Source organism: Trachemys scripta, chromosome 2 (assembly GCF_013100865.1).
Source record: "Trachemys scripta elegans isolate TJP31775 chromosome 2, CAS_Tse_1.0, whole genome shotgun sequence".
Lineage (NCBI taxonomy): Eukaryota > Metazoa > Chordata > Testudines > Emydidae > Trachemys > Trachemys scripta.
This window is the reverse complement of record NC_048299.1, coordinates 176,500,428-176,526,527: the sequence shown is the minus strand read 5'-3', so window position 1 is coordinate 176,526,527 and position 26,100 is coordinate 176,500,428. Positions and strand designations below refer to the sequence as shown.

Genomic DNA, 26,100 nt, shown 5'->3' with positions numbered 1-26,100 from the left:
GTTAACTCACGCGATTAACGCCAAAAAAATTAATCGCGATTAAAAAAATTTATCGTGATTAATCGCAGTTTAATCACACTGTTAAACAATAGAATACCAATAGAAATGTATTAAATATTTTAGATGTTTTTATACATTTTCAAATATATTGATATCAATTACAACACAGAATACAAAGTGTACAGTGCTCACTTTATACTTTGTTTCTTACAAATATTTGCACTGTAAAAATGATAAACAAAAGAAATAGTCTTTTTCAATTCACCTCATACAAGTACTGTAGTGCAATCTCTTTATTGTGAAAGTGTAACTTACAAATATAGAGTTTATTTGTTACATATCTGCACTCAAAAACAAAACAATGCAAAACTTTAGAGCCTACAAGTCCACTCATACCTACTTCTTGTTCAGCCAATTGGTAAGATAAACAAGTTAATTTACATTTATGGGAGATAATGCTGCCCGCTTCTTATTTACAATGTCACCTGAAAATGAGAACATGCGTTCATGTATCACTTTTGTATCTGGCATTGCAAGGTATTTACATGCCAGTTATGCTAAACATTCATATGTCCCTTCATACTTCGGCCACCGTTCCAAAGGACATGCTTCCATACTGATGACGCTTGTTAAAAAAAGAATGCGTTAATTAAATTTGACACTGAACTCCTTGGGGGAGAATTGTATGTCCCCTGCTCTGTTTTACCCACATTCTGCCATATATTTCATGTTATAGCAGTCTTGGATGATGACCCAGCAAAGAAGGTACCAATGTGAGATTTCTAAAGATAGCTACAGCACTCAACCCAAGGTTTAAGAATCTGAAGTGTCTTCCAAAATCTGAGAGGGACAAAGACTGGAGCATGCTTTCAGAAGTCTTAAAAGAGCAACACTCCGATGCAGAAACTACAGAACCCGAACCACCAAAAAAAGAAAATCAACCTTCTGCTGGTGGCATCTGACTCAGATGATGAAAATGAACATGCATCAGTCCACACAGCTTTGGATTGTTATCAAGCAGAACCCATTATCAGCATGGATGCATGTCCTCTGGAATGGTGACTGAAGCATGAATGGACATGTGAATCTTTAGCACATCTGCACATAAATATCTTGCGACGCCGGCTATAACAGTGCCATGCAAACGCCTGTTCTTACTTTCAGGTGTCATTGTAAATAAGAAGGGTGCAGCATTATCTCCTGCAAATGTAAACAAACTTGTTTGTCTGAGCAATTGGCTGAACAAGAAGTAGGACTGAGTGAACTTGTAGGCTCTAAAGTTTTACATTGTTTTATTTTTGAATGCAGTTATTTTTTGTACATAATTCTACATTTGTAGGTTCAACTTTCATGATAAAGATATTGCACTACAGTACCTGTATTAGGTGAATTGAAAAATACAATTTCTTTTGTTTATCATTTTTCAGTGCAAATATTTGTAATCAAAAATAAAGTGAGCACTGTACACTTTGTGTTCTATGTTGTAATTGAAATCAATATATTTGAAAATGTAGAAAACATCCAAAAATATTTAAATAAATGGTATTCTATTATTGTTTAACAACATGATTAATCTCAATTTTTTTAATGGCGCGATTAATTGAGATTAATTTTTTAATTGCTTGACAGCCCTAAACAAAACATGTTTTAACTTGTTACTAAATGTACCCAAGCTAAAGACCATTTACACAGAAAATAAAATAGTTGTCCCATGATGATCAATTAGAGTAAGGCGCTTGCTGTATGATGTATGTATGAGATTATTATGAGTGTAAGTGTTTGTGGAATCAGACCTTTAGTTTGTGTTCATCATGAATAACTGAGCTCCATGCCATAATTCAATAAATCTTAGAGGCCTCAATTCAGCAGTCTATCCCTGTTCAGCAAAGCACTTAAGCATGTGCCTAAATATTTTGCTGATTCAAGACTAGAGTTATTTAAAAATTAAATGTATACTGAAGTTCTCCAAAATCTTAGCAGTAAGTTTATCATACAGCAGTGTTTGGAATGGTGTGAGAGCTGACACTTCCAAGAGAGGTATTTTTATGTCCATCACAAGCTGCTTATTTTTAAAATTCTAATAACACACTAAGTTATTAAAGTATTTTATAGTGCTACTTGTGAGTAATGTCACTTGCAGGTGTGAGTATATGCAGGCTCAGACTTCAATCTTCTGTGTAAGTGTACCAGGACTCCAAGTATATTTATAGGGAATTGGAATCCTAGGATGTTCAGCAGTGGAGTATAATCATGTTTGCATGTATTTAACATGAATATCTATCTATCTGGATTTTTTTCATCATAATCCCCAAAGACTAAAGACAACTGTCTCTCATCTGAAGCTCATAAGCGCCAGGGGCTTCTAGCCCTGATATCTCTACCACAGCAGTTAGTCTATGCATTCCATTACCAAATTTTAAGTCTTAATAAGATTTACAAAACAACCCAAGTATGAAATTTCTAGCTTCAATCGTTACCTGAATATAGAAATTCTGATTATAACTTACGATAACATGCTGGGGGTTTTCATCCTCATGTAGCTAAACAGCTCCACTTATATTGTTCTAAAATATCTGGCCTCAAAGTGTGAAAAACATGAAAAAGAAATCTGAGAAAGATAAGAGCAACTGAAAAGGAAGGACTACAATGGAAGCTGGAACTCAAGCTTAACAAAAAGTAACAGACACTACCATGCAGTCACCCACTGATACCCAAATACGTCAGCCAAATGTTCATATTATCACCACCTCTTTGTGACAACTGAGAGGTGAAACTGATCTTTGCTAATTTACATATTTTCACATACAATAAGAAAATATGGTTTAACATTCATTTTAATTTAATCATGTAAATATTATGTACACTTTAGATTTTCTTTGGACTTCTTATTTTATGTTATGTTACTGGACAAATAGCAGTACATAGCACTTAACGTCCTCAAAGCACTGTACTAACTAACTACTGTTAATCCTCATCCCCTTCTGTGAGGTAAATAAAACATGCACCATTAAAAATAATCAGTTACTGCAGCATTGACTATGTATCTTCTAAAGTTAAAATAGATACTGCAGAGAAGCATTTATACCATAAACATGGTAAATATTTACCATTTAACGGTGCTCATTGTAAGCAGGCATTATCCTTATTTTATAATTGGGACCTGAGAGACACAGGGGCAGATTCTCATCTGAGGTATTTGGCATAGCTCGATTGACTGCAGTGGAACTATGAAAATGTACATGAGCTGAAGATTTGGCCCATTGAAGTTAAGAGCCAATTCTCTGAAAGTGGCCTCTAATTTTAGGTGCCACTCTTCAGACATCTAGAGCCTAATTTCAGAGATGCTGAGCAACCAAAATTTAAACCGAACTCCATGGTTGGCACCTTTGAAAACGAGGCTCCAGGGCCTATGTTCTCAGAATTGACAAGTAATTTTAAGTGAAATTACACTGTAAACTACACTGATTTTCCCAAGGCCACAAAGCAACTCAGTGTTAGAGTTGAGATTTGAATGTAGAAAAGCTCATCCCATAAATCCCAGGCTCAGTCTTCTAATCCATAATGCCTCTGAATATGCTAGCCTTCATGTTAGTCACTACAAGATCAAAAGCACTGGGGAAAAACTGTAGATTGACAATAATAGGAGAAGTAAATACTGGCACAGTATGAATCAAATCTGGTTCTGGCGTTCAACACTCATTGAGAGTTTTTGGAGTTGTAAGAGGTTGTACGAGATTCACGGTGGCATTACTTAAAGAAGTCATATGTACCCTGTGTCCCAGGACCCTTTGGACTTTTGGCACTACTATCTTGCTTATATAACTTGCTGTATTTGCCATTTAGTGTATGCTTATTCATAAACAAACACTTTAAAAATCTGCCTAAAGTTATTTCTTTGGAATCCCAGAACAGATTCACTGTGACTGCTTGATTATCTGGCCAGTGTGCAGAATAACTAAGCAACAGCTACATCAACCAAAAGAGCCCCAATGCTACCAGTACTTAAGCATTTATGTAACTTTACTCCCATAAAGTTAGCACATGGGCTAACAGCTGGCAGAATCAGTGCTTAGGTTGTTCCACAGCCTCAGATAAACTGCTTTCAAAAACCAAGATGGGTTGATGCAGCACACACCCCCTTTTTAAGGGAAACCAGGCTGGTAAGGTTCATAGTTTTAAGTTTGAAAATGCTGTTCTAGAGTAATTAGAGTACTGTGTAAAATATTGCTTCAGAAATAAACTACCTTGATTCTAAATTAATAGACCCAAAGTAAAAGGATATTCTATCATCTGTTTTTTCAGTGCTGTGGCTCGTGTGTGTGTTTATTTAAATTAACAAAACTAGTATTCTGAATTTGCATCATAAGGAAATCAAACTTCAGATTCTGAACCATTTTATAAAAATCTGATGTTTGTTAAATAACCAGAGATTCACATTAAATTTAGATAATTCTATAACACTGAAAAGGGACAAAATTTGCATTCTGTTAACATAATTGAGGAATGCAATTACATTATAGCCATCAATGTACATTGGGCAAAATTCTGCCCTCAGTTACTGTATAACTGAGAGCAGAATTTAGCCTCTGGTTTGTAACTGCAGCGTTAATGACAAAACTTTTGTAATTAAGAAAGGAACTTCCTCATTTGTTAGGCAACACTGACTTCCAGCATAACAAGAGGGGAAGAATTGTACCAATCCCACTGAGTGGACAGTTGTTTGGACAGAGTGAATACATACAAAATATGAAAAACACCATGAGGTTTAATAGGTGAGGGATATTGAATATCATAGCACTGATTAAAAAGACTTTACAGCAATTTGTCCTTGGGAGTTTGTTCAAGTGAGTTTCTCTACTAGAAGATCACGGATAAACTGGAAATGATAGTGGTGCTGTAAAAGTGTAGGTAGAAAAACAGTGCAAGGCCAAAGGCCGAACATTTTAATTTGTCATGAGTAACCCCCAACACGACCATTACCGCTCCTAAAGAAAACACATACATAAAATACTCTCAGCTTATTATAAACCACATTGGACTGCATTGTACTCTATATTTAGAATGTACTGACCACCTTCCTGCTTCACTTAGAAGCTCTGGATGGAGAAGAAATACAGTCTTTCAGACTAGTACACTGTCTACCTTCCAGTCATTACTGGTAGCAAATTCATTCAACATTAATTTTGTTCAAAGAGAAGCAGGTCTTTGTCCCTGTTAGTCTGCTCTGCAGACTATGCTTCCTTAAAATAAGATGTTTACTACTGTTTCAGCAGCCAGAGAGAGAAGTTGAACGAAAAGGTCACATTTACAGCTGCCAAGAAGGCAAAGTTCCTGAGGCTTAGCCAAACAAAATAAAATTGATGTTCACTTTAGTTTTCTCTTTGTAGCCTGGAAGGGAGGGTAGGCTAGATATCTTTTTCTGACTTTGCACCACATTTCATTCTCCTTCCAGCCCTTGCCAACTGGGGTTGGAATTACTACTGATTGTAGAGAAAACTCATGTAAATTCCCACAAATATCAAATGCACAAACAGGAGCCCAGAACACAAGTAAGCACCAACTAATGGTAGTATAAACACCATGGATCAGAATTTGATCTCAGTTATTCCCATGCAAATCCAGAGTGAAGTCCATTAGCTTCAGAAGAGTTATTCTGAATTTACATTGGCATAGTTGAGATCAGAATCTGAATCATGCTTGCAGTGAAGAACCAAATTAAACTAAAGCATTAAATGACAGCCGTTTAGAGACATAAAGTAACTACCAATAAATCATTAATAACAGGGCTCTTTACCCTTTTGGGGGATAGAAATAATAATTACCAATGAATACAGTTAATTTTTATCCAGGAATTTGTGTTAGTTGCCACAATTCTAAAAGGGTTACTTGGTGGGATGCGTTGGCCACATCTCTAACCTGTATTGAGTAATTTTTACAAGGTTCTTGTTGCTACCCTGTATAAACTGTTAAAAATGTATAAAGAACTCTCTGAGTGTGTATATATACACAAAATATATTAAATATTATGTACTTTGTATGGATACATACATACACACACCATACATATACCCACATGCGTTTTATATGGTTTACTGGATATTCTATGGGAGATGTAGCATGGCCTTCACTAAAACATTAGATTTGTTTCCACGAGTTTACAACATCCACGGTACTCACAAAAGGCAGAGGGAAATGGAGCCACAAGTAGGTAGAGCGGTCAACCCAAGCATGTAGCAGCCACGTATAAAAACCTAACATTTCAAGAAAGATGTGCCATGGTTGACTTGTAACATCACCTTTTAACACAGCATATACACGACAGTGATTTCCACTGAGGCATTGGCAAATGAGATTTTTTTTATAGGAAAGAATATTTTATTGGTTGCTACTGCTCACACTGAGATCAATAGTAAAAATACCACTGACATCAACAGCAGCTAGTTTGGCCCTGTTTTTCACAGTAATGAATATCCAATTAAGATCAGAGTTTGCAATAGCTATACCATCTGGTATTATATTTGTGCCGACTGTGAGATGCACATGGTATTTTCACAGTTGTTAGGTAATACACCTAAATAATATAATTTAAAGATAGTTTATAGTGTGTTGTAGATCATTGGTAATGGTGTCATACACCAAAAATCACTAGTGTGGTATAAGTGACTGTGCGTGTGTTCACTGAAGTACAATCCATACAATTCAACACAATGGTATAGTTACAAAATGATAATTACCAGAATCCATTCTTGGTAAATATCCTCTTCATTATTTCTCTAGTATTCCCCTCCCCCACCTTACCCCTTCAACACAAAATGCTGTGGCATCTGGTTGAAGGGAAATTATCAAATATATGTAAATATATATTTGTTATTTTTAATAGGTCACAAGCCAGCAGATAACAGCAACATGCTTCTTCTTCTTCTTTTACTTTATAATCAGCAGAGTACTAAGAAGTGGGCTTGTTCATTTACCTGTACTCCCTCCACTGGCTGCATGACTGGTTCTGCAGAAGCAGAAGAACAATATTGCAGGATAAATACATGTTCAGGTTCTGGAAGATCCCTCTCTCTACAAGATTCTAACAGTTTTAAAGGTGGATCATATTTGTGGCTGAATTACTTGAAAGTGACCTTTTTAAATTATATATACACACTACAATCCCTCAGTCATTTCCTGAACTGTGACTTGCAAGCAATATAGTGGCCTGAAAACAATAGGCACTTATCCTCAGAGTTGGCAAGTAGAGGGAGAATTATTTGGTAGGTATGACACCAAAACCCAATCTGTGTGCTTTCTCACGTACATCTACTGTATAGACAGAGGCAGAAACAGACACAGAGTTTTAGGTTGTCGGTGGGTCATGCTTTTTCTTTTTGCCTCTGCAGGATTTGCAGACACAGCAGATAATGCATGGAGATGCCACAAGCAGTAAGGGAGAAGTCACCAGCGCTATGATACCCAATCCCACCAGGATCCCCACAACCTGCAAAATTTAAAGAAAAGAAAAATTAACCAACAAGAAAATAAAGTGTGTGTGTGTGTGTGTGTGTGTGTGTGTGTGTGTGTGTGTGATGTTTGTCATTGCTCTGTTTGAGCTGGTTATCAGCATACCTGTGTTCTGTTCCACATAACCGAGGCTCGAGAATGGCCCAGTTTGTTTCTGCAGGGGCCTTTGTCATAATGTCTTAAGAAGATATCATTCTGAAAGATAAAAGAAAAACAGTACTGAGCAGGTCACGTTAATGTGGGGAGATTAACAAGACAGGAGTAGAACTACCACATTCCTGACAGTGCAGTAAAATTAACTGTTCTGGCAGAGAAGTTTGCCTGCCTGTTACTTAATTACTCTGAGAAATTAAATGGGAAACTTTAGATCTATAAGACACACTAAGATATTTCATATCTCTAATATTTACATTCTGTATTCCTAATATTTCTCTGTTCTCTAGTCAGTTCTTCCATAGGTTTAACAGGCTGCTCTTTAAAATGGAAAGTCCCCACTTTCCTTTTCTCCCCCATCAAACTAATTACTTTATCTCAACAAGATGAGTGGCACTCAGTTTCCAAACACCCTCCCCCGACAGTTCCCCTGTAGCTTGAGCCCTGCTTTTTCCATTCATTCTTCAACCTAACTTTATTGTTATACAAGTATTACCTTGCAGTAAATTTTGAATACTGAAACCTTAGTGGGTTTATAAGAGCTATATTGTAACCATGCAATGACTACACCTCGTCAAAGAAATCATTTAACTGACTTATCTTTAACTGATTAAAATCAGCTAAAGGCATATCTACAGACAACTATCACAGCTTCACGTGTTTAGACTATTATGGAAACTTGACACCGCTCCAATTTTTCATAGTGTTACACAATGATTGTGTACACTACGTACTCCAAAACAGACTTGAAAAAACAGCACCAATAAACAGCCTGGATAGAAAGTTGAGCACACCCTGTTTAACATATAGAGAATAAAGAGGAACAAGGAAGTTTCATCATTTCCAAACTGTGTAACAAAAACCTATTTAACTTTATTTTACCTCAAGTGCTGGAACAAAGAGTTCTTTTCCTCACCTCCCACAAATATTACTACTGACTGTGCCAAAACCTGATGTTATCATTGTACACCCGTATGTTCCTTCTTTTGGACCTTCCTTTAGAATTCAAAGTCAGTGCAAGTGGAGAATATTTGATGTTTTGGTGGCAGTGCTTGGCAACTTGCAGATGGGGACTTTTTATGATGATAGTGTCCTCCAAGTTCAGACTTTCTGTTTTCCCTTCCTCTTGAGCTCTTTGTATCCCTAATAAGATTCTGAACATGAAAAGTAGTTTCCAAAACACTTTCCTCCTCAAACTTATTAACTGGATCATTCTCGTCTGCTATAACAGCACTAGAGACTGACTATGGAGAAGTGGCCTAGTTTAAATGAGCTCTGAATTGACCCCTATTTGAAACTGTAGCCTTTATCTGTACCAGACCGAATCTGAACATTTTTAACAGGTTGGAATCCAATGAATTGGGGGGAGGGGAAAGGAAGGGGGAACACAACTAAATAGCTCTCAACCCACCTATCTTTAGCAATAGTATTGGAAAATCCATCTTCTCCAAGAGAATTAGCATTGGACCAAGAGATTTGACTACAATCCACTTCAATTTTAGAAAAAAAGAAAGAAATCTCTTTGAGGCTCATTGGAGGCAGAAGTAACTTTTAAGCTTTGGCCACCATGAGGCTCCATTTAAATATAATGGCATTCACTCAAGTCAAGATCCTTTTATCCTTAGCATAAAGGGACAGAACTAGAACATACATGATTCCGGTTATGACATATGGGACTTATCCCCCAAATCCTTAACTAGCCTTGCTCTAGAACCTTCGTCCCATGGCACTTACATCCAAGTTCTGTAGGCAGTACCAGCAAAATGTATGCTTGCAGTTCTTACACATCATTTGAGCGCAGCCTTCATTTCGTTCAATATAGATCCGGCACACTGGGCACTGTTTAATTGGAGCCTCTGTGTCAGTCCTGGTAAGTGCTCTAGAAGGGTAAGGAAATATATGAAAGATGAAATTTCAGTGCAAAACTTGTGGCTGTCTGACTGGAGTACTAATGTCAAGTCGTTTATGCATCATTATGTTCTTTAGGGCCCCTAGTTCACACTCAACTCCATGGTCTGGCATGCGCCATGAATTTCAAGATTGCCTGATGTTAGCTTCTTAATGTACTGGAGATGTAAAATCTCGTATTCAAGGGAATGCATTAAAACATATACTAAGATCAAAAATCATATGAAGATCTCACAGGCAATTCCTGTTTGATGAAACCCCCTGCTGACCAAAATGCTTAGTTTTAACTCTTTCAACTCTTCCAAAAATATTCACAGTGGTGGAAACTACAGAGAGTTTAAAGATTACTCTGTGCATGCCAGTGAATGCTGTTCTGTTTCTGTGAGTACAGGTTAGCCAGAGACCTGGTATAATGTAAACATAAGAGTATTTACAGAATTCAGAGACATTCAGCCATTGCCAGAACTATGCATCCTCACTAATAGACTGCTATAAGGACACAGCTAGTGCAGTCATTTGCATCTGTGCAAAGTGAGTATACAGGGCTACCAAATCAGAATTCTCCACTCACACCAGTGGAAGAATTTGTCACCTACTTAGCACAAGAGTTAGGCCTAGTCTATGTAGTTTTTATACCAGTTCAACTATTATGTTAAGAGGTATGATTTCTCTAGAGTAAAATTGGTGTAACAGCTAGTATAGACGCAGTTATGTCATTTTAAAGGTGACTTATGATGGTTTAGTTTATTCCCCTTTGTGACGGGTTGTTCACCCCAACACTGGCCCTGAAGGGGTTACTGTAGGCTCAGGAGGGGGCCAATTAACCAGACAGGCCGCGGCTGAGGGGAATCAGGTGGCTTAAGTAATCCCTTGACTGAATAAGGAAGGAGCCCAACCGAGGAGGAATGAGCTGGGCAGGGTTTTATAAAGGCAGGAAGTTGGCAATAGAGAAGAGTAACTGCAGTTGCTTTCTGAGAGAAGGGAGTTTTGGGGTGGGCAAACCCAGAGAAGTGGGGGAGCCAAAAGGTTAGGAAAGGTTGAGGGGAAAGGCGGTAAAATCTGAAGTGAAATAGACCTTAGCTACTGATCAGAGGGTCCCTGAGGTGGCACTTTGAGTAGAGGGTGGGCCCAGGTTCCCCTACCAGCCACTGGGGAAGTGGCACTAGCTAGGCAGTGAATGGGAAGACTGCCTGACACACATGACGTGGCTGGAAGACTAAGCCCTGAACACAGAGCATCTTGCCTCACTGAGAGCTAGGAAGAGAAGGTAGGATGTGCAATGAGAGGTGAAAAGGAGGCATTGGACCTGGAATCAGTTAATCCCCAGAGTGACCAGGAGGAAGTGCACTAGTGGTGAGCGGAGTTGTGACACCCTTCCCTGTGGAAATAGCTATATTGGTACAGTAACTGCACCCACACTAGGGAGGTTGCCTCACTTTAACTACACTGATATAGTTAAAGCGGTATAATTTGTGTGTGTAGACAAGATCTGAATGACACACACAGAGGTGCAAAGCACTGGATAACCCAGACTGAGGACCATGGAACTTCCAACTCCATAAGTAGCTACTTAATGCAGGAGTAACAGCAGCATGTGAATTATATTTAGAAACCACAGCTGTAATGATGTATTAGAAATAAGTCTAAAATATGGAGAAGGCAGGTCCATGAAGTATATGTGGCATTGGACATCCATTTTGTACCACTAGCAGAGCTGAAAGATGGCACAGCCTAGCTGAATTCTGCTCTTACCCCTGCTCAGTTGGTATTACAATGGGTTGGTTTTCCTGGCACAAGCGCTCTGGGTGCCATACTTCTTTGCAGGATGAACAGAATTTCAGATGACAAGCTGGACATTCCACAGGCACTGGTTGTCCTGAGTCACTCAGTTCAACATGGCACATGGTCTGGCAGTCAGCAGCAGGGCACCACGTTCTGCATGGGTCCAAGTGGACTTCTGAAACATAAATATGGAAACAAAACTGTTTAAATCTGCATTCATTATATACTCCTTTTTTCACTCCAATTACCATTTCTCTAGTCATACAAGGCCTGAGCCGTTGCCCACTTAGTTCTTTAAAGGATTCTGTATTGCTAAGACTATGGCCACAGTTCAAGCAGTGTTGCACTGAACACATAATTAAGATGATGAGAATTTGTCAGACACCATCAGACAAACTTCAGTCTTTCGCCATGAGAAGTTGGTGATAAGTTAATGAGTGAATGTTAGATAGTCTCCCCATCTCTCTCTAGAAGAGCATGCACATCTCTGCCTAGAACAACATTTGTCTCTGTTGCACAGTTACAGGCCCTGCTGCATAGCTGGCTTATCCATTTAAGGTACACTCTGGAAAAGCAAATTAAATGAAAAACTGTTCTTCCTTAAGGGCTGGAATGATACTCCTTCAAAAAATAAATACTTAGCTACATTTGTACTGCTGCAATTCTAAACTTAAACTGCTTGTTAGACATGTCCTTGAAGTCTTAGGCAACAGGACTGAATTGCAAAAATAGGAATAAATACAGCTAGCTAATAGGTCTGTTAAAAGCGGGACATTTTTACATAATGTCAACATGAATATATACCTAATATCCCTCTAAAAATATAAGCAATTATGATCTTGCACTTATATCAGGAGTAGCTCCACTCAAGTCTGAGTAAAGTCACTTCTCTGGGCCTCATTTTCCCCATCTATAAACTAAGAATAGTGATACTTATTCTCCTCCCTAAGTGGTCATCATTAAAAAAACAACATTGGTCAGCTGTTACCACACAATAGCTTCTGTGCTATCGTCATTATCCCCCGGGCATCGATGTGGTATCTTATACACACTATCATTTGGTAATGAGTGACAAATGTTGACTTTTGCTACTGTGCCCCCGTGTTGCCTAGAGACATTTCAAGGAGAACCCAGCTAAAATATGACCATGATGACAGAGTTTCGCTGCTAGTGATAGATTTGATTTGATTTCACTGCTTTCCAGCACAAACTGGAGAAAGCCAGGCTGCAAACCACCAAAATCTATGAAAAAGTCTATTGGGAGCAGGTAACCTGCCAGTCACCTGCAATTCCTGTTCCACTGGGAACTTCTGATACAGTGGTGGGCAACTTGCAGTCTGTGTTGGCAGCTGAGTGCTCAGTACTTCATAAGAGCGGCTCAGCACAGGATAAGATCAGTCCCCAGTAGATACTAACCTATTGTCCAATGTGTCTAGCCTTTGCAACTACAGAAATGTAACACAAAAGTGTTTTCTTCTAGCACTGTAGTGCAGAGAAAGCAAAACAAGTTGCAGTGTCTAATATGCCCAGCTCTGGAAACTTGAGTTCTTTCGAAAATAAGATGGGAGAAAGAGAGAGAAGAATGTCTGTCTTTGGCATTCGCTGTTTTTAAAGCTTATTGGAATTGTGGAATCTTTGCAGCAAGATATAAATGATGCATGAAATGAAACTCCCTGCCCAACCAGTATACAAAGAACATACAGATGGTACTTTGCAGTCATTGCTGTGATGTGCTATTTGCTTGAGCACAGAGCACAATGAAACCAGAAAAGCCCACCAAGCCTAGAAAGTTGCAGCTAAAAATACGAAGCAAACACAACTCTAAAAAGTTGATGAATACTTCTAGTGAGATAGTGGTTCCTCTCCTGATCTCCTCCACCTTTCCTCTGACTTGCCACAACCTAGGCAGCCAACTAGATTCAGCTCTAAGCAGGGAAGTTTTCCTAAACCGCATACCAGCCATACCACCAGAGGCTGTGCTCTGGTCAGTTCTCACAATACAAACAGTCAGGTGTGATCTGGAAGACAGCCTAGGAAAATGCAGAATGGTGTTTTTGATTCTGTGGGTAATACTTTTTCCTTTGAATTGGTACTAAACCAGTGCCTTTCACATGGTGTTAGGGGACAGTGTACTGTTAAAAGTCCCATGCTTTGGATTAGACATAAAATGGAGGTTCTGGTCACTTGTGGTCATTAAAGATCCCATGGCAGTTTTCACAGAAATAGAAGCATAACCCATTTGTCCTGGCCAAATTCCATTCAGCCAATTGCATTCTGCCTACCTCAGTTGGGATACAATATTCTTTAATTCATGTCCTAAGCTGTTGCATAGTGTTACTATGCACTATAAAATAGCAGCTGACTTTCACTGCAAAGGCGGCTGCACTCAAGCGGTGGATTTGTTTTTTTAATATCATCGTTACCGGGGGAGGGATAGCTCGATGGTTTGAGCATTGGCCTGCTAAACCCAGGGTTGTGAGTTCAATCCTTGAGGGGGCCACTTAGGGATTTGGGGCAAAAATCAGTATTTGGTCCTGCTAGTGAAGGCAGACGGCTGGACTCAATGACCTTTCAGGGTCCTTTCCAGCTCTATGAGATAGGTATATCTCCATATATTATTAAATATTTAGTAGTGCCTGGATCAAGATTGGGAGCCCACTCTCCTAGGTGTTGTACAAATATATATGAAGATCTGCTCACAGCCATGAAAACCCTACAATATAAGAAGACAATCTAGGAGGAAGAGTAGAGTGATAGGGATACAATCAAAAATATGATATTCATATAAAGCAGAACCAGCACCAGAAATAGGAGCAGTGCAAGAAGGAGGCAGCAGCATGGGGCAGCCTTGAGTAACTCTCCCCTTGTAAGTATTCTCACACTTCTTATCAAACTGTCTGTACTGGGCTATCTTGATTATCACTTCAAAAGTTTTTTTCTCTTACAAGGTAAAAATTCAGATCCTTGGCTGTTGCAGAGAAGGAGCTTGGAGAGCACAGCTGCAACCTGGGAAGGGATGAAACTGAGGCAACAGCAGCACTGGGAGCAGGTCCAATGAGCAGGGAAGCTTCCTGGTGCCAGGAAGGGAGCCAGACCCCTGCTTGGTGCAACCAATGGGAGAGAAGAACCCCTGGCCAGGACCAGTGGAGTGGCACTGGCAGATTGCACAGGACCAGCGCCTGTGAGCTCCTGGGCCCACTGAGCAGTGAAGTGGGCCCCCAGAAGGAGGTTGTGGGTCCTTGTGCCAGAGGAATGGGATGCAGTCCTCAGGCAAGATTGTGGTTCCTCTTCTCTGAGCCTGGATCCTGCTGGTGGCAGCAGAGGATCTGTTTGTTCCTGGTTGGAGAGATACAGATTTGATTGGGAGTGTGGGAGTTAAAGTGTTTGTGCCTGGTATAAGGGTAGGAGCCTAGGTGATGGGTGACTGCTCATGAGTAAGGTTAAGATTTTATCACGGTTATATTTAGTAAAAGTCACGGACAGGTCGTGGGCAATAAACAAAAAGTCACGGAAGCCTGCAACCTGTCTATGACTTTTACTAAAAATAACTGGGGGTGAGCTGACCTCTGCAGAAGACTGAAACCAGAGCCCCATGGGAAGGTGAGTGGGGGGTGAAGCCCATGGCCTGCTGCCTGGGTGTGGGATTCCAGCCGCAGCTGCAGGGACCGAATCCGAAGAAGTCACGGCGGAGTGTTAAAGTCATGGAATCCGTGACTAAATTGTATCCTTACTCATGAGCAAATTCTGGTTACAGCAAAAGGTCATACGCTGAAAGAGTGGCTTGAGGGCAGAAGGAGCTGGACTGAATTAACTAAATTTCCTAGCAACAGTTAAAACCCATCAGCACGTCAGCAAGCCCATAAATCTTGGTTATGCAGCACCTCTGCCTCTACCACAATTGCTCCTACCTATTCCTTTGCTCATTCTAAAACTACAGACTTTATAACCCCGCTGCCCAGGGAAAAAGATGGATTTGGGGAGGGCGGGGCGTGGACATTATCTTCAGTGGAAATGGAGTTTGGTGACCAGCCTGCTTCTGGTCTAGGCCCTTTGGGACTATGTTCCAACTCTTATACAAAGACTGGTGCCCGACAGGAATCAGACCCAGGATGGTTTTCACAGGACAATTACTTGGCCAGACTTTTGAATTCTCCTTGAAAATCTTGGTAGATTTCAAATGTATCTACAGAATCAAACACAATCTTTTCTATGAATTTTTCATCAGACACTGCCCCTGGTTGTGATCACTGTATAAGATTGGGAAAGCTTACTGGTAAAATGTTTAGACATTTCTGAAATAAAATAATCTTTCTTTGATTTACATATCACTCTGGGCAGCCAATGGCAGATATGGCAAGAGTTTAGACTCTAAAGAAAATTGTTTAACTAGGCAAAATTGTGCATCTTCAGTAGCTATAAAGCTGAAAAGAGGGCTGGATTTCCTGCCTGCTCCCTGCACGTAATCAGTGCAGTGCAGTGGTTCTGGCGTAGGAGTTTTGACTAATAGTATTTTCAAAAATATTCCTACAGAAAGGGCAGAGACTCTGGCTCATTTGTGACAACAGATTTACATACTGAGAGAGCAGCATTGTATACTTTAACCTTTACGATCAGATCTGTGGATAAAAGACTGTAACCTAGATCAACAAGAATGTGTGTTGGTAGCATTTAAAAACTGGTGGGCAGTTAAGAATATCTGGGAAATGGAGGGCTTTTCTTCACTACTGGAGTAAGTCGACCTAAGTTATGCTACTCCAGCTACATGAATAACGTGTCTTCACTGTGCTGCATCGACAGGAGATGCTCTCCGGTCAACTTCCCTTACTCTACTCAGTCCAGTGGAGTACCAGAGTCTTTACTAGATTTAGTGAGTCTGCATTAGACCCGCTAAATCGACACCCACTGCATCGATTGCAGCAGCATCGATCTCCCTGGTTGTGAAAACAAGTCCCTATTGTTTCAGAGGATACAGAATAGATGAGGTTAAAATTAACTAGTTTGGAAATGATTACCTGAACTACTCTCCTCCTTGGTTAAGTGATAAAAGAAAGCATAAAAAGATCTCCCAAAAATTCAGTTGGCCTTTATCCTGTGGTACAGGTATACCCGGGGCAACATCACGGCAGATGAAATTCAGTGTTGATCAGTGCAAAGTCATACATATTTGAGACTATAATCTTGACTATACATACAAAATGATGGGGTCTAAATTAGCTGTTACCACTCAAGAAAGATCTTGGAGTCATTGTTCTCTGAAAGCAATCGCTCAATGTGCAGCGGCAGTCAAAAAAGCTAACAATGTTAGGATCCATTAGGAAAAGGATAGATAATAAAATAATGCCACTACATAAATCTGTGGTACACCCACATCTTGAATACTGCATGCAGATCTGGTTGCCTCATCTCAAAAAAGATATATTAGAATTGGAAAAGGTACAGAGAAGAGCAACAAAATGATTTGGGGTATGGAACAGATTCTATACAGGAAGAGATTAAAAAGGCTGGAACTGTTCAGTTTAGAAAAGAGATGACTGAGGGGAGATATTATAGTGGTCTATAAAATTATGGTATAGAGAAAGTGAATAGGGATGTATTATTTACCCCTTCATATAACACACAAACTAGGGGTCACCCAATGAAATAAATAGGCAGCAGATTTAAAACAAACATAAGGAAGTACTTCTTAACACAATGCACAGTCAACCTGCAGAGCTCATTGCCAAGGGATGTTGTGAAGGCCAAAAGTATAACGGTGTTCAAGAAACCATGGAGGATAGGTCCATCAATGGCTATTAGCTCCTTAGCTCCAGGTGTCTCTAAACCACCAACTGCCAGAAGCTGGGACTGGATGACAGGGGATGGATCACTTGACAATTGCCCTGTACTATCTATTCCCTCTGGGGCACCTGGCACTGTCACTGTTGGAAGGCAGGATAGTAGGCTAGCTGGGCCACGGGTCACACCCAGTATGTCATTCTTATGTTCTTAATGCCATCGGCGTCTTTATGACAAAGCTGTAGTCCAGTGGTCCCAAAACTTTTTACCTTGTGTCCCCCCTTACTGCTGTCTGCTCCTCCCCGAGCTGGGGCCAGGAGCGGGGTCATGGCTCTGGGAGTGGGGGGTATGTAGACAGGGTTAAGGGAGCTGAGGATGGGACCAAAGCTGGGGGTGGGAGCAGAACTGAGGCTGGGGGCCGAGGCCAGCAGCCGAGGCCAGCAGCCGGGGTCCTGGGCATGGGGCTGACGGTCAGGGCCAGCAGCGGAGCTGGGTGGCACTCCCACCCCACCCCACCCCCCACAGGGACTGGCCCAGGCCCTACCCATGCCCCCCAAATGTTCCTCTGCACCCCCCTAGGGAGGTGTGCCCCACAGTTTGGGGACCTCTGCCGTAGTCAATAATAATGAGCCAGATCCCCTCCCATGGTAAAAACCAGGGGAGAAAAATCTTTGTGAGGGTTCCGTTGCAGAGATTTCCCCACCTTCCCTTTATTGTCCTATCATACAAACTGGGTTTGCTCACATGGAAAAGCCCAAGCATTGCAGATCCTCTAGGATCCATGGAAGGCCAAGGAAATCCACTTGGACACTCCATGCCTCCATACCAACCGCAGTCCCTGGAGTCCTAACCTAATGCAAATGCAACCTGGTCCCTTGCAGCACAGCTCCACTGCACCCATTCTATCATGGATGCCCCCTCAGTGCAGCTGTCCCGAGGACCAAGGATGGAGGATTCTGCAAGCAAGATAATCCAATCTCTTGCACACAAGTTTGAATATTTTCACTAATAAGTGTAATCAAAAAAATTGCCCTGTTGGTCCTGCTCCTGTTGATGTCCATGGGAGTTTTGTTACTGACTTGAGTAGGAGTAGAATCCAGCCGACTCCTTGTAGTTAAATTATGTCAAAATGAAGGCCCTTTCCCACCCTACGGGATAGCCTTCTAGTAATCAGTAGAACCCCATCGCCCCATATTTTAAGCCATGGTAAGATAAATATAAAATAAATGGTTCACACCTCGTTCAAATTTCAGTCGCTGGTATAACTGAAACTGATCAACAGGTACCAAAGAGGCAATCTGAAATGAAACATAAGAATAGAAGAAATGTTAGGAAAAGAAAAAGCCAGCCAGCCCCACATGCCTGCTCTTTTGAGTCTGATCTCAACCAACCTTCCTTTACTATTTTTTTCCCCCCACCACCATTTTCCTCAATCCCTTCCTTCTCCAGATGTAAGTCTAGGTAATTCTAGACCACCTGTATTTCAGGTCATACATTCCAGTAACGTAGTCCGTATGTTTATTACCCTTCACAAGAAATAGTTCTTCATGGGTGCTTTATTTACTTCTATCTTCCCCATTTATTTCATGTGGATTTATTATTAATAAAAGGTGATAGATTGCCAGCCCTGTTTTATTTATGTACAGAAGTATAACAACAATGGAAGCTTCCCTCTGCCAGTGTCCTTCAATCTTGGTGACAGGAGTCACCTCTAGGGTACTGAGAGGGGAGTTTAGTCTCCATTCGTTGTCATTTGGGCTAAGATTGATGACAACAGTGTTGCTGGATTTTGTGATGTGCACCCTTGTCCACTGGGAACTGGATTGAAATTACCAACTCATTTCATATAGGCAACTACATAGACGTTAGCTAGCATGTTTGAGTCACTACCAACCATGGCTGGATTTGAGCTGGTGACCTAGAGGTGAAGGGCTGTATCCTCCATTATTAACCCCTATAAAGACATTCAGTCACCCTAATTTTTAAGATTATTAGCCAGATCCTCAACTGGATCCAAATCAGCATGGTTCATTTGAGTCAATGAAGTTACATTGATTTATACCAGCTGAGGATATGGCCTTTGGATCTTAGATTTTGAACCCATCTGCTATATTTATCCACCACTGTAAATTGTCTTCCATCATTCTGAAAAATGATATTAGTCCACCTCAGTGTCTTCTCTTTTCTCCTGAGAATAAACCCACCTTCCTTAATTTTCCTGTTAAATTAGGACCTGATTTCTGAGGTGCCTCAGCTCCCACTGATACAAATGAACAGCTTCAGAGGGAGTTGAAGGCTCTCTGCACGTCACATGAGGCCCTACAGCATTATCCCCCCAGAATCTAGCAGTGAGCCGTCTCTTGTCCTCACTGAAGCAATAACAAACTCTTGGGTTGCTTTGCCCTCTGTTGCAACAGTGTGAAAAGCTATATAATACAGACAAAAATACAATACAAATTATCCTGGTTGTAATGTGGATTGTTTTTGCCACTGGGAAGAAGCAAAGAATGTGTTCATTTGTACATAACAATTGTCTTTTTACTCAAGGTACGAATCAATCAGTCTGGAATATAAAGTTGCATTTCAAAGGCAGATGTTTGGATCACTTATTTGATCTAACCCATGTTATACAAAAAATAATGCCACTGACATCAGGATTTAAGTGTTTTAAAGATGCTTAAAAGATTTAAAACCGAGGAAATCAAAGGATTTGATGTCAGACTTAGAAACATTAGCAAGTTTTTACAGGACACATTCTTAGCTTAATCAGTCACAGTCTTAAGGTTCAAAATATTTTTTCTTTCTAATTCAGAGATTGATTGAACAGAAATTAATATACACTGTCTTTTCAAGGGACAAACCTTTTTCCTCTGATAGCTCTCTGGGGTAATATGAGCTTCCCAAGACATTTTTCATCTGTTCACTAAAAATTAGCTGAAACATTCTTAGGAACACAACATAACTAGCTCGAACTAAAAAAAAAAATGTAGCTGAGAAATTTCAGTAAAGAATGAAGCCAAAGAGTGAAAAAAGAAAGGTGCAATTTCAGCATTGTCCATATTCCTCCTGGTTGCCTTGAAATCTAAACAGAGTTTGGAGAAATTAAGTGTTAGTCCAGCTGCTCCTCTCTAGTCATTCGGGCTCTGACAACTACTGTATTTTAAAATGTGTGCCATCACTAATGCATTAATCAGTGATTCCTAAACATGGCCTTTACTACACTAGCACTGAGGATTTTTGACAAATAGTTTCTTGAGTGCGCAATTTTATTGAGGTTGGGATTTTCAAATGCGTTCAACATTGGCCTAACGCTGCATCCATTGAAATCAATGAGAATTTTACTGCTGATTTCAGCAGGAGCAGAGTTACATCAAAGCTGAGAGCTGACAGTTTAAATATATGCACCCACAAACACAGCCTGCCTCACTTCCATCTAATCAGCCTGTCTTTTCCTACCTCTCCATGGCTCAGAACCACCTCTCTCAGCTCTGAAATCTCTCCCTCCCATCACTTCCCAGCTCAGAACCCCTAGTAGCACACACCCCTGTACACACAAACCCGTCAGGACTTTGAAAACCCATCTCCGGGCTTGGAATCCTTCAGATCTTAGGTACTAATATGACCCCTGTTGTCACAGTATCTGAGCAGCTCACAGTCTTTCTATGTATTTGTCCTCAATACACCCCTGTGAGGTAGGAAAGACATGAACTGCTACAGTCTGAGCTAAAGAACCATGGCTAACCCTTCCCCCTCATCTCTGATATCTACCACCACTAAGCTCATAAATTGCTGGTCCTGGAGAAGTAGGAGCAGAGGTAACCAGGACAGATGATGACTTCAGGGAATGTATTCAGGGAACCTCATCTGCCTCTATGGAGTTAGCAGGAAATAGCCCCATACAAGCCTGTAATCCTGGTTTTGTGCCTCCTCCCTCTGCTGCCTTGCTGCCTGCAGTCTATATGTTGCAGGGATTTCCAGGATTGCAGGACTAGAAGACACCAGTCAGGGCCGGCTCCAGGTACCAGCCCACCAACCTTGTGCTTGGGGCGGCACCTGGAGGGGGGCCGCACGGTGCGGTGCTCCGGCTCCGGCCGCCGGGGAGAGCGGAGCCCCGGCCGGGGCTCGCTGCCCTCCCCCAGGGCTCACCGCCCCCCCACGCCCACCCCTGCCACGCTGGGGGGGAGGGGGGGAGCGGCCGGAGGCTTTTTTGCCTGGGGCGGCAAAAAAGCCAGAGCCGGCCATGTCACCCGTGGCAATGCAGGGCGGGTTCTGCCTACTTCAGGGACTGTAGCAGCATTAGCCCCAGGAGTCCCACAATGGCAGCAGATGGTATTGCATCAGCTACACAACCCAATATCTACAGCTGATAGGGATGGCAATATTTGAAGGGATTATCCCTACTAGCCTTAAAGACCAGCTGCCCCCGTTCACAAGAACCTCGGTGAACCATAAAAAAAGCTCTTTTAATAGCTCTACTTAAAGTTAATGAATATACAGTGAAGTGCACAATGGGCCAAAGTTCATTGTAGACTTTACTCCTTCCATGTAAATACATAAATATTTGCTCTTTTGAAAAAAAAATCCTAACTCTGAGAAGAAAATGTGCTAAAACTTTAACAGACACTATAGTTAAAAGGTTCATCCTGTAGAAAATACAAAGTACAAGAAATTTCTTTATAGAGTAAATTCAGAGAAAAATTGCAATGCGGGCCTGATCCTATTGGTTTCAATGGGTTTGACTCATGCCCTATGTTATGAGAGGGGAAGAGAGAGAAATCTTGTAGCTAGATGATGGGTTAAGGAGTCAGAAAGCCTGAGTTCCATTTCCAGCTCTGTCACTGGCTCACTCAGATCTTGGGCAACTCACGTAACCTCTACCAGTTTTGTCATCTTTAAAATGGAGATAATATTATTTTCTCAGGAGTCTTGTGAGACTCAGTGTTTGTAAAATGCATTTAAATGAAATGTGATATAGAAGTACAAAATAAAAAAGTTTCTGCACATTGACCTTTGGAAATTTCCATACATAAGAAAAATTCACTCTTTACTTTGCAACCGAAACCACAATCCTATTGGTTATGTAAACAGGGCTAGATCCTCAGCTGTGACTAAGATACGTTTAACGGGCAGGGGAGTAGCAAGGGTGTCTTTATATCTACTTTATAACACCCCGACCCTGGGGCTGGTTAGTTCCAGCCCAGCCCTTCAGATAACTTAATTACATCCAGCTGACTAGTTCAATGGGCCTTTCTAGCAACTGGGGATTTCAGGACTGGCCTGGAAAGAAGGTGGCATACAGCCAATTCCCCATTTCATAGGAATCCTCACTCAGACAGACCCACCAAGTTTCTGGCGCTTATGCACCACTGGAGCACAAAGCTGGCAAAATAGGACCAAGGATCTATCCCACAATTTCCCCAGATTTCCAGGTGCCTTTAAGAAACACCCAAATAGATTATTTTAAGAAATATCATCATTGCTGGTGTATATGACACCTTAATAGCTGCTCGTGCAGTGAATTAAAAAGAGAGTAATGAAATCATAATTATTATTTATTCAGCCCTTGGCACTTCATAGGGAAATAAAAGTGGCACATCCCTGACACAAGAAGTTTTTAAACTCAGTTACATTTAATAAAGCAAAGGTGACAAGCATTGGATGGGATCGTTGTGAGATGAAATGTTCATCTCCTCCTATCCTGGCATTTTTTCAGGCTGACTTTTAACTGCTCCCTTACATGTCTGTTACATTTCTACACCCCCCACTCTCCCAATAAGCCCATCCACTACATCCAAACACCACACTCATGCACATCTATACACACCCAGAGCTTCCAAAGCCATTGGGAATCAAAGCTGTAACAAGTTTGATTAAAAAGCGACAAAGAAAGAAGAGCAGGTATGTGACAGAAAGGAAAATACCAAAGCTTGTTCCAGGCTAAGAAATTGTCCAATTTAAGGAGGCTGGTTGAGAAATGCCAAAGGAAATATTTCAGGGCTGTTTTTAATTATGTTAAAGGTCTAGTGAAAATGTAAATGGATAACAAGAGGCCAAATGCTCTTCTCTTCTGAAAAGCTGTCAAGCATTACATTTGAGATTTATCATACGTTCTGGCTTTTAAGTAAGTTTTAGATTTTCTACACATATTAGGCTCTTGTGCACTTATACGATACTGTTATAAAAATACAACTGTAGTTGGGATAGTGCCTTTCTCACAAAGCAGAAAGATTTATAGGAAATCTCACTAAACACATGAAGATGCTGTAACTCAAAACACCCAGTGACACCCTTGCACAGTGTCCAACAATAGGATTCTTAATGAGTTCCATAAAGGTTACAGTAACTGGGAGACCCCAAAGGTCCCTTAGGCAAAGAAACTAAGAAAGGAGGATGAAAGGAATGAGGTTCAATGCACACAAGGCTAGACTGTCCATTTATTTACAGCCCTGAGCACAGGGCAGCACATGGAAACAGCTGGGAATTAGTCCTTTCTTGTGCCCTCCCCCACTTCCCCACCCACTACTCCAGTGGGCTAGCACATTGGAGGAGGCAGAGCCAAAGCTCCATCTACTCTCCCAAGAGATACCCCGGATAGGAAGTGTACCGGACACACAGCCGCTGCTTAAACCCTCATGCTTGCAATGGAGACTCAGGGAGGTCACAGAGGGGAATGGATCTTACTTCCATTTATGTCCCTGAGCAGTCATGTGGACCATGCCACAATCTTGCCCATAGAGAGAGAGGTTCCTCACAACAGATAATGTTCTAGTAAAATGGATGTTTGAATAAGTGAGAACACCACCACAAACACCGTGAACCAGGCTACCACAGGGAGCTGTGCCAGCACGTAACCTCCTCTGCCAAAACCCCTAAATCCATGCCTGGAAGCAACATATACTTTTGTATAGGAGAGAAGTTCAAAATAATTCCTCATAGCCTTCCAGCCTGCAAACGTCACTTCTACAGAGAATTCACCTAAAAAGGCCACTCCTTAAATATTTAAAAACACACATTGTATGGCCTAGCATTTATGGCAGACCGTTATTGACACCACAGCTACAGGAAACACTTTGATAAGTCAAGACCAAGCAGCATAGCTTGGGTTGGGTTTTCATGGGCAGAGGGAGGTTTCAGTCTCCTCATTGTCTGAGACTAACCTCACTCCTCTCCCCACCAGATGCCGTGTACACTAGTTTCATCATAAAATATTAATCTTCTCCATTAACAAGCTCACTCATTTAAAACAGGACTTGCTCACTTGCTCCCTTTGGGCTTATTGAAAGCCCCTGTGGATGACAAAGCGGAAAATAAAATAATTTGGATGCTGGAAAACAAAGATCTGATGGCAGTGGTTCCCTACCTTCTTACACTTCATGGCTGGTGAATGAAAAAACAGTTTCCAAATTAAAATGAAAGAAAATAATTAACCTTTTTTAATGGATGCTAATTGGATTTTTGCCCAAATAAGAACTGATATGTGATCAGTAAGAACTTTAAAGATTTGGGCCAATGTTACTAAAAATCATTCAGCCCATCCCTGCATCTCTTTACAAAAAGATAGATGATGGGCCTGAGTCAGCTCTCGGTTATACTGGGGTCAATCATGTAAATCAGAAGTAACTCTACTGAAATCAATGGAGCGACTGTGGTGCAAAACTGGAGTGAGTGAGAGGCGAGTCAGGCCAGATTTATATTTATGTCCGCAGTGAAAACAGGACACTTACAGATCTAATCATATATACATGAGGCCTACAGATACCAAGTTCTACAAACTTCATACTATATAGGAATCAGAAGTAACAGGCAAATCATGAACAGAGGGTCTCACACTGTAGACTATGGACTGATCGTGGCCCGTTGACCACTCGCTAGCACTCTGTGCAGAGCTAGCTGGTCCTCTGATGCTGGCTCACCTCCTTGCTTCCAGCTGCTAAACTGCATTAAAAGACAGCTAATGATACCATAAGTACTATCCCAATATTACTTTTCAACATAAGTGATTGCTGTCGTTGGCAGAGGAATGCTACGTGAGCACAAATGGAAGAGAAGGCAGCAGAGCGAGGGGCTGGGAGGGGAGGGGGCAGTCCCCCAGACACTCTAGTAGTTGGAGAGCTCCTGCACTAGGAAATATAGGCCTTGCCTGCACTGGGGATTTGCTCTGATTCTACTCATCAGCGCAAGCTGTGATCAGCACCATCAGAATTTACCTTTGTTTGAAACCGGAGTAAGCTGCACAAATGCAAACTGTGGCTTATCATGTCTACACTGGAGGTTGTGCACTAATACAGTTCAGTCACTCACTGGTGTATTTCAGGGCAAATCCCCAACATAGACAAGGCCATCCTGTATGGGACAATTCTGCATCATCAGAGAGAAGAATTGGATACATACTAGTTCCTTTCCATCTCTAACACCTATGAATCCAAGCAGTTTTCGAAATTGGTTCTTAAAGAATAAAACGTCTTGTTTTAGAAGACAACTGGTTTGCTTTTTTAAATGATTTTTATTTATTTTGAAACAGACCCTTCCTTTACCAAATATTGCTTTTTTAATCTACATATGCTTTTAAAATGGCTACACTACAAGCAACTGTTGACTTAATACAATACCCGGGATCTGACCTAGGACTAGAGCTGGTAGAAAATTTTCCAACAGAACATTATTCTATTCTGTCAGAATGTGCCATTTCATCAAAATCAAAACTTGATGAGAGAATGTGTTGATTTACATGAATTTTAATTGGGGGGGGGGAATCTTTTTAAAAGGGGTTAAATAAGGTCAAAACTAAACATATCAATTTTTTATTTTGAAGTTACTTTTCATTTCAAAGTTTTTTAGAAAGTCAGATTGAAATATTTCTATTTTATTGAATTAGAATGTTCCAATCAACCCAAAACAAAAAACATTTTTAAATTTTGTTTTGCAGAAAATTTCAAGTTTCCAAATCAAAACAAACAAAACTCAAATGTCTTGACA

At 40.8% G+C, this 26,100-nt stretch overlaps 1 protein-coding gene across 9 annotated transcripts in view; it reads right to left on the bottom strand.

The window, feature by feature from the left end:
• Positions 1 to 1,537: 1,537 nt before the first annotated feature.
• Positions 1,538 to 26,100, bottom strand: part of RNF144B (ring finger protein 144B) — a 131,024-nt gene continuing 106,461 nt past the window's right edge. For 8 of the 9 annotated variants that reach the window (XM_034762398.1, XM_034762401.1, XM_034762396.1 and 5 more), the window contains 5 exons: positions 18,362 to 18,422; positions 11,320 to 11,524; positions 9,394 to 9,538; positions 7,612 to 7,701; positions 1,538 to 7,483 (listed from right to left, as the gene is read on the bottom strand). In XM_034762398.1, the coding sequence (XP_034618289.1) occupies positions 7,343 to 7,483; positions 7,612 to 7,701; positions 9,394 to 9,538; positions 11,320 to 11,524; positions 18,362 to 18,422 (642 nt within the window). In that variant the 3' untranslated portion in view covers positions 1,538 to 7,342. Of the gene's footprint in view, positions 7,484 to 7,611; positions 7,702 to 9,393; positions 9,539 to 11,319; positions 11,525 to 18,361; positions 18,423 to 19,985; positions 20,839 to 26,100 lie in introns of those variants that run through there. The other variant, XM_034762402.1, reaches the window with a different exon arrangement.